Genomic DNA, 8,520 nt, shown 5'->3' on the forward strand with positions numbered 1-8,520 from the left:
GACAGTATATATATATATATATATATATATATATATATATATATATATAATGCACTCCGGAAACCGAACCCTCGGTCGCGGGTGACTAGGCCATTAGGACGCACGTACCGAACCACTACATCAGCGCAGCCACCATTGTAGCACTCAGGAAATTGTGGTGAATCAGCTGTACGCCGACATTCTGGATACATTGTTTCGGAGGAACAGTGTGGATCCCGTGTCGGACAGAACACCAATTACTTAACCTTCTTCGTGAAACAAATATAGAAGTGCTTCACAAAAACCCTCGTATTGCCGAACAGAGAGGCACTGTGGATTGATATTGGAAAGACGAACAAACAAACAAGCCCGTCAACCTTGACAAACGTTGTTGTCCCTGAATAAAAGCCAATATCCGAACTTGTGAGACTACAACTAAAGATTCGAACATTGACACATGGGTGAAACAAGATATTCAGCTTGTATCTACCTGCAATATGCTCAGAGGAGTTTTTTAGCCCATACGTTTTGTCTGTTGAGTGTAGTCTGGGCGGTCGATTATTCCATTTAAAAGGCCTTCTGGAGAAGTGACTCCGAGGACTTACGTCGTTTTTTTGCTGACAATTCTGAAGTACAATCTGAAGCATAATGCAGCTCCTGATGGCAATGTTTGCGTACGTCACCTCAATATTCCTCCTATTTATTTATGTTTTTTATTGCATATCGATTATTTGTATTTCTGTTTTGTTTTTTATTTCTCATTTTTTACATTCTCTACTTTTTTATTTGTTCATTTATCTTGGTCATTTCATTTTTTTCTAAAACTTCCGTCTCCTACTGATCTCTTCTTCCTGCGAGCACCAAAATTTGTCGAATAAATGAACGAATGGTTGTGTAACAGACTTCTGCTACTCTGACTAGCGACCAAATGGTCGACAAGGGAATTGGCTAGTGAATATCAGCGATAATGTCGGTATTTTTGAAAATCCAAGAACGTTTCCGCGGGTGGACACAAAAAACACGATGTACAGTGCTACTATTTTGTCTACACTTTCACGTGGTGTGTCCGTGTCATACACGAATTTTCGGTTGAATTCATTTGCAGTATCTGTGGAGCAGTTTGCACATACACGGGTTAGACAGGATACCGAATGGTCGAGTTCTTCACATGACGCAGAAAAATATACGGGATCGAGAGCATCTTGATTCATAACCACCTAGAGCGTGGATCAACAACTACAATAATGACAACTGAAGAAGGATATTTGACGCCGAGGAGAACTGAAGCTACGATATCGAAACAGAGGTGAGGTGAGTATTGGAAACATAAATTTCCATTATCTATCACGGGGAAATCTGGCGCCATATAGACACCTGGAGAAAGGTCACGCATTCAGTTGTGACATATTCCGATAAGTAACGTGTTTCTACATCTGTTAGCGATCTATTAGCAAGCGCAGATGTTGCTACCAAAACCGATGTAGGACGAACGGAGTCATCAGTCCTACCTAGTGGGCCTACAAGTGGAGAATTACTAATAGGGTGGAGGGAGGTGGAAAAAAGTGCGTCGAGAAGAAAGAAGGGATGCGTCTGCAGTGGCATGTTTTCGCTTACTCGCCCTGCTGTATACAGTAAATAAGGAAACCCGACTAATGGCACCACACGACAGACTATGTCATAAGATTATTTGTAAGTGTGCAATTCATGTTTGTACGTGGACTGAGATACGTCAGGGCGCCCACACCTGGACAAGAAGACAATTAGGGTTCTTTGACTCAAAAGCCTAACCGCAAGGCAATGGCGGGAAATGCAGGCACATTGTGGGACACGTCACCATACGTGCTCCAACTCTCAAAATAGAGGACCGTGGGACTCTGTTGGTAAGAGACTGCGAGTGTCTCACTGACACACCCAGTATCGCTCGTAGAGGCATATAAACCGTCACGCCACGGCAAGATCCAGTCTCTTGGTGGCGAAGCGACTCACTTGGAAGGTAAGAAGACCGGTAAGCCTGTGGGTGCATTTGCATGGGCGAAATCGGACCCGTACCGCCTGCTCAACCAAGAAAACCGAAATAGGTAGTTACCAGTGGAGGTAATTTGATAATGCTGTGTGGGTTGAACAGGGCAGTATACTTGCATTGAAAAGAATTGACGAATGACACCAGTACCTCACTGTTTTATATGGTGCAAATGCAAGTGCGATTCGGTCATGTCTAAGCTGGTTGATGTTTGTCAACATGCCTCTACGAGTTGCTTACCTGCTCATACTCCTTTGGTTTCTCAACGACACGCGCAGCGCCTAGTGGTACAACAGCCGTTGGCGGGCAGATTCGTATCGGGTTTCAGTCAAATATTGGGCACTCTAGTGTACATATACCCCCAGGCACGTTGTCCCAGGCCTCCATGTAAGCACGACTGCCTATGAACACTACAGCTCCCCAATTTCGAAGTAGGGTCAGGGTCAGCACAACAAGATCGGAAGCGCCGCAGTTGATTACTAAGTCGAAACAAACAGGATTTTCAGCTTTCCAAGAAGCTATTATGAGCCACGCCAGCATATAAAAGTCCCTTGCTAAAACTCTTGACTACAGCTGAATTCATCGCAAATCAGTCGCACAATCCGGTTGGTTGCAAACACAATACTATTCTCCCATAAGCTCGGACTACCCTAACCAAACTGGGACAATATCTGGCAAGCCGAACCGACAGCGCGACGGTTGGTCAAGTGGGTCCGGATTTCTCCAACCAGGTTACACACATACTAGTGTCTGACCATACGCCGGCTACGATCAGACAAAAGCGACAACCTCTGGCCATTGTATTATGACATTTCTACTGTACGGAATAGGTAACTGAAATTGCCTGAGGATGATTTTGCCAAAGCAACCACTATGTTGCCGGAAAGCATGCTGCACACCGAACACAATAGAAAAATAGCTACGGAGAAACAATGTGAGGAGTTCTCGTGGATATAATTAGTACTTGCCATTTCACAGGCTAGTTTATGGTTATGTTTCGAGTCGTGAAAAACAGAGCCAAAGATTTGATAAAAGGCACTCTTATTGTCCGATGTCATCATGATTTCACCATCGCTAATTGTCAGTCTTTAAGAAGTAAAATGTGACGTTACAAGTAGGATAAATCATACCGTTCGTAGAGAGCAGTTTCCTCAGTCTCCTTAAGGAGGATCCTAAGATTCTAAGATCAAAGTCACAACTTACTGAGACATCCGTTGATTTATTCGTTTGAACGCCCTCCTCTGGAACGTTGACGCTCTTATCCAGTGTTTGGGCTGGACAGTGGAAGCTGTACATATCTGGTGCGTAATTCGCACTGTTGTCCACTAAAGACAATGTGTTACCCGAAGGATTTGGAAGGATTCCCTGAGATGACGCAGGAATAACCTCTTCCTTGGATCCAGTCTCTTCGGAAGACTGGGTTAATTGCTGATCGGAAGTTTCTCCATCGGAAAAATTCGGTGGTAAGAAACATTTGAAGAAAACGAGAAGACTGTTTTTCTCGGAGGGAGAAAGCGTGTTTAATCGTTCAAATATCCCAGACAGCTGTAACAGTAAGGGAATAATTGTCCACCAAAATGAAAACATACTTCTTTCTTTATGGATTCGGCTGCCATTACGTTAGGCCAATAACCCGAATCCACTAAAAATGCCGAAAGGCTGAAATGGAAAAAAACAGTCCGTGCATTCGGTAGTATGGAAAATTTCAGGATAAACAACACAATTGTCGTATTCCGTTAAGCTTGTAATTCTGTCTCTATCAGGACTAGGAAGGACCATGCTTAATTGTCGCAGGTGTATGCAACTGGGTGAGTGTGTATTCCGCCTCGGATGGCTACCGGGTACCAAGTGAAAGTGGCAAAATTTCCTCGAACATTTTTAGCAAGCAGACATCCCAAAAAGGACAGTTCTACACACAGCGTTTAGAGCACTTAAACCCATGGTGAGTATAATAGTTGGCATTCGAACTGTGGATTAGCACCAGAATGTGCTGTAAAGTAACTGTGGGAATACCCCCTCAATAACGGACGCCCAAGGAAGGGAATGAAAATGTTCCCAACCGTGAGGTGTCACTTCTTCAGAGATTTTGCGAATATCGTTTAGTCTGCTACCCGTTGGTTCAAGATACAGTAGTTGCGCTAACTGGGAATAAAAAGTGACGAAAAGGCAGACGTGCATTGGACGATTAAGCTGAATGAAGTTACGTCGGTCCACTTTACTCAGAAGAATGGGGACGACTACGTGTTTAGGGCGACAGGTGAAAATCACACGCTCAACCGGCTGCGTACGTCAGTGACGTCTATCACTAACGCTACTCGTTCGTGAACCCCTACATGTAATAAGTGTAGTGGTTGGAACTCAAAATTAGCTTCTGAGCCATTCACTGACCATCTTCGGACCGTCTCAACTCAACATGGGATAAGGTAAAGGGAGCTCTGTGAATTAGAAGGTCCTCTCATGCATAAATACGTATCTTAACCAGTGCAGACCAAGGATTGTGACTGGCACGCTTTCTAAAAACCTCAGCATTGCTGATCCGAGGTATACTTTTGATGACCCCAGTGGTCAAATACTGAGTTTTTTTGTGCATTTGGTACTTACTGGACATTTTCTGAGCGTACAACCCCGCAAATCCTATCAGTAACAGGCAAGCTGGCGACGGTGACACGGATGTCGGTTAGTGAAAACCTCGCTGGTCTTTCTGGTTCGCCTTTCACCGGGATGTACGCGGCTGCCTATATTAATCCGCTCATTTGCAAGCATTAGGTTCGAGTTTGCCCCACCTATTCTTGCAGCAGCACTTTACACTCTCTGAGAGCGTGGAGCAGAATTATTCACACTCTTTAATGTGACTTACGTTTCGAGACAATCTCAGGTGGGCAGTTTCATTCGCCCATCCTATATCTGTGACAAGAAGTTATGGGACCGCTTTAACCCCACGTATGTCAGTGGCTGCAAGAAAGCGTTCCGTGATCACTTCGATCATAAACGTAAATAGAAGAGGAAAAGAGGACAGCATTGCCTGACAACTGCATGTGGTGACCGCAGAAGGGAACTTATCGTACACCCATGTGCGTCCGCAAGAGTTAGCGAAAGGTGATTTTAAGGAGTTCATGAATTACTGGGGACAACTTTGCTCGGCAGAGTCGCAGTACCCGACGGTTAACATAATCGAAAAAGGTTCTTAGGCCAAGAAAGACTACCATCTTCAATCGTATTTTGTCATCTGAAAACTTCAGATCCATACTTTGTACCTCTGGAAGAAAGCCAAATCTACGGTGACCAGCATCCAGAATGGATAACCCTGTCTCTCACCATTTGCTCCTCCGTAACGCGAAAAATCATCGAGTTCAAGAATTTCGGTGGAGCTAAATATCGGAACGACAACCGACTCAACACAGGATGAGGGGGCCTTATTCACCACACCAGGTCTTGGAGAACAGGAACGTCTATCCTTGCAATAACACGTCAACCTCATCTTTGATGTAGGCTATCCTAGTCCACTTCTTTATCCCAGTTAAACTTCGTGATCTCCTTTTCAGCCTCTGATTCTGCGGAGTGACCTGTTTGAGGATGCCGGACCATACTGCATCACCTGTGACGTACACAGGACAAGAACTTATCTATCAGGGGTCGAGGTTACCATGCTCCGCTGTGTGCCACATTACTATACGGGTCTAAAACCTGGCTGCTGCTCGCTGAAGACGCTAAAACTTATAGTTCTAGACCATCGGTGTCTTCGGAGCATTGTTCGAGTCTAATGGGAACATTGAAAAATCCATGCCAGCAGGCAAAGAGTAGGATGGTGCACGCAAATGCTAAACACTAAAGACCCTAAAAGGAAGACAGTCTGGGTGGACAACGGAAGCTTAGAAAAAGGAGAAGGCCCTTGTCGCCGCGAGCAACCTTCCCCTATACCACAGCATAGGATCGACTGAACGCAAGAAGGCGACCTTCGGTGGAGCGGTGAATGAGAAGGCTCAAGAATCCCAAGGCAGAAGATGCAGCAGCAGCGGCGGCAATATCCCCTTCCACTTTGAGAACTTGACCTGCGACACCGTCGTCTGCTAAAAGTTTTTATGATCTCGGCAGAAAGGGCGTTTCTATTTCGGCGACCACTTCTACTAGGCTCATGTGATCGCCGAAGGCCTTTTCCAGACGATATCGCCTTCGGTGATGGACTCAGTAAACGGAGGAGCAGGGCCCGAAAGTGGTAATTCAAATGAAACTTCCGGCAATTGAGGTTTCCCAGTAGAGTAGATCCAAAAGATGCGTTAAAAGAGCCTCCAAAGAGGACAATTTTCTGAATGCTGACAGGGCCGCTCAAATAGCGGGCGACCTTCAGAACTCTCCTCACCACCGATCCGAGATGGCAACTCATTCCAGGAATTCGGACGGTGTGACCATGCAAGGTCACTGAATGAGTGGGTGAGACGTTTACAATGTGTCCGAGAACGAGTTAGAACAGAGTCCGGGTTATCAAAGGTAGAAAACTTTTTACTTGTCTAAAAACAAGCGTGGATAAACTGAAATATATGTACAAAGGTTCAATACGAGTACATGGTGTAAGTATAATGATAAGCACACAAAAATCATGACATTCACCCCGGCATTGTTTGAATGGACTCATGTGCCGATGTAGATGGGGATGATGTACTGGGTCATGCTTCTCTGTTCCTCAGATTGTGAAGATGAACTCGTCGCTGTTGTTCTAGCATTTAAGGATAACTCTGTTGGTTTTCGGGGGACGGTACCGAAGAGGGTCCAGACGCTTGAGAGATATAGGGCTGACGGCCGGTTGTTTCAGCATATCTGGATGTTCGGTGTCTCCATTGGATTCAGATAGATTGAGAACATCGTCAGTTGTATTCTGAACCCCTAAGGCTAGAGAGCGAAGCGACACGGTTTCGACTCTTTTGTCTCCATGAGCAATGTGTGCATAGTGTGGTTTGCAGTTCAGAAGGTCGAGTTTTACTAGCGGTCGATGATTGGATGACCTATCACCTGGTTTCAGCAGGACCGGACCAAGGGTGGTCAACCAAGATGGCAACGATATTTCAAATGTTGAGCGATGCGCGTATCGAAACAACCGTTCGTGTGGAGTATAGTTGACGGTAGTATAGAACAGTGCTCGGAGGCTGCGTAGAGCATCAAGGAGTACCGATTCCCGATTGGAAGGCTGGAAAATGTGAGATTTCGAAGCCAAGCTTACTGTTTTCCAGAGGGTTCAGAGGCTCAACCTGACTGTTGCACTATGGATGTACGACTCATAGCAATATCTTTCTCCAGAAGGTTATTGCTCTTAGACGACATGAGCCTGTCGGAATGGATATAGGCTGAAATTCCGAACAGAAGATTTGTGTGAGACAGTCAACCACAGCTGCTGAGGTTATATCCGCATACGCAGGTTGAATAGGAACCTGGAGAAGTCGTCATTTATCATAAATAGCGGTTGCGTGTATAGGGTGGCAAGGGGGCCTTTAAAATCCAAACTCAGGCGCTCAAAAGGTTACGTGGCTTCAATGAGTCCACCAGAGGATTTCCAGAATCTTGGTTTCAGTTCGGTAGTCACTTTTCAGGAAGAAATAACGCGCTTGATATCGTCGACGGAGTAGGGGAGATTCTTGCAAGACATAAAATGAAGCATACGGGTAATGGCTGGATGGCAGATGGAGTTATGGGCTCTTCGAGTTCATTGTCGCTCCCCATGGAGGCACACATGTTGTTTGACAGTGTCGGTGATATGATTGTCCATACCAGGTCGGTACAGTACAGCATAATTGTACTCGGACAACTCAATCCTCCGGCGTTGGATTTTCTAGTTTTTAACTTTACCACATACATGAATATGACTGAATGCTGATCGGTGATCAGTTTGAAGAGCCTAGTGAGTAGATAGTGCTACCATTTCTTATTGGACTCAACGACAGCGTAGGCCTCCTTCTCGATCGTGGAAGATTCTTCTCATTTGAATTGAGTGTCATCGAGAAAAAGGTCACCAGTCATTGGTTCTGACTGAGGGATGCGGCAATAGCCACATCGGAGATCTGTTTCAACAACCAAAGGCTCGTTACAATCTACTGTAATTAGTGTAGCATTTTCTAGTTCGGTTTTTAGGTAGTCGAAGACTAATTCGACGTCAGCAAGTAGGGGGGGATTTAATCCTTATCAGAAGATATCCAATGGATGAAATATGCAAACCCACTAGTGACGCGTTGCATTTCCGTGGTATGACGCGGAGGAGATGATTGACGGATAGGTTCCATGCGTTCAGGGTCTGGCCTTAAGACACCTTTTGAACTGAACTGAGCTCCTCGGAATCACATTTGGGTGGTCGTTTCGGAGTCGATGCTCGCCGCACAGACAACGGAGATCGACTCCTTCAGCTGTGTGCTGATCACGAACTGTTTCTGGAAAGTACGAACTTTCAACATAAACGTTCGCACCGCGTTACCTGGCGACCACCAACTACAAATCAACCGTGGACCCAGTTGGACCACGTGGCCATCAGCCACCGGTGG

At 45.4% G+C, this 8,520-nt stretch overlaps 2 protein-coding genes across 2 annotated transcripts in view; one reads left to right on the plus strand and one right to left on the minus strand.

Moving 5' to 3' along the window:
- The window catches only part of T265_00816 (hypothetical protein), a gene marked incomplete at both ends in the record, with an annotated part of 31,999 nt that extends 26,594 nt beyond the window's left edge, over positions 1-5,405 (plus strand). Inside the window, one exon of the mRNA XM_009164688.1 lies at positions 5,239-5,405. Within this exon, the coding sequence (XP_009162952.1) occupies positions 5,239-5,405 (167 nt within the window). The remainder of the gene's footprint in view (positions 1-5,238) is intronic.
- The window catches only part of T265_00817 (hypothetical protein), a gene marked incomplete at both ends in the record, with an annotated part of 17,665 nt that extends 11,285 nt beyond the window's left edge, over positions 1-6,380 (minus strand). Inside the window, 3 exons of the mRNA XM_009164689.1 lie at positions 3,203-3,544; positions 3,589-3,658; positions 6,049-6,380. Of these exons, the coding sequence (XP_009162953.1) occupies positions 3,203-3,544; positions 3,589-3,658; positions 6,049-6,380 (744 nt within the window). The remainder of the gene's footprint in view (positions 1-3,202; positions 3,545-3,588; positions 3,659-6,048) is intronic.
- Between the last annotated feature and the right edge of the window lie 2,140 nt (positions 6,381-8,520).

This window comes from Opisthorchis viverrini, assembly GCF_000715545.1.
Source record: "Opisthorchis viverrini unplaced genomic scaffold opera_v5_8, whole genome shotgun sequence".
Taxonomy (NCBI): domain Eukaryota; kingdom Metazoa; phylum Platyhelminthes; class Trematoda; order Opisthorchiida; family Opisthorchiidae; genus Opisthorchis; species Opisthorchis viverrini.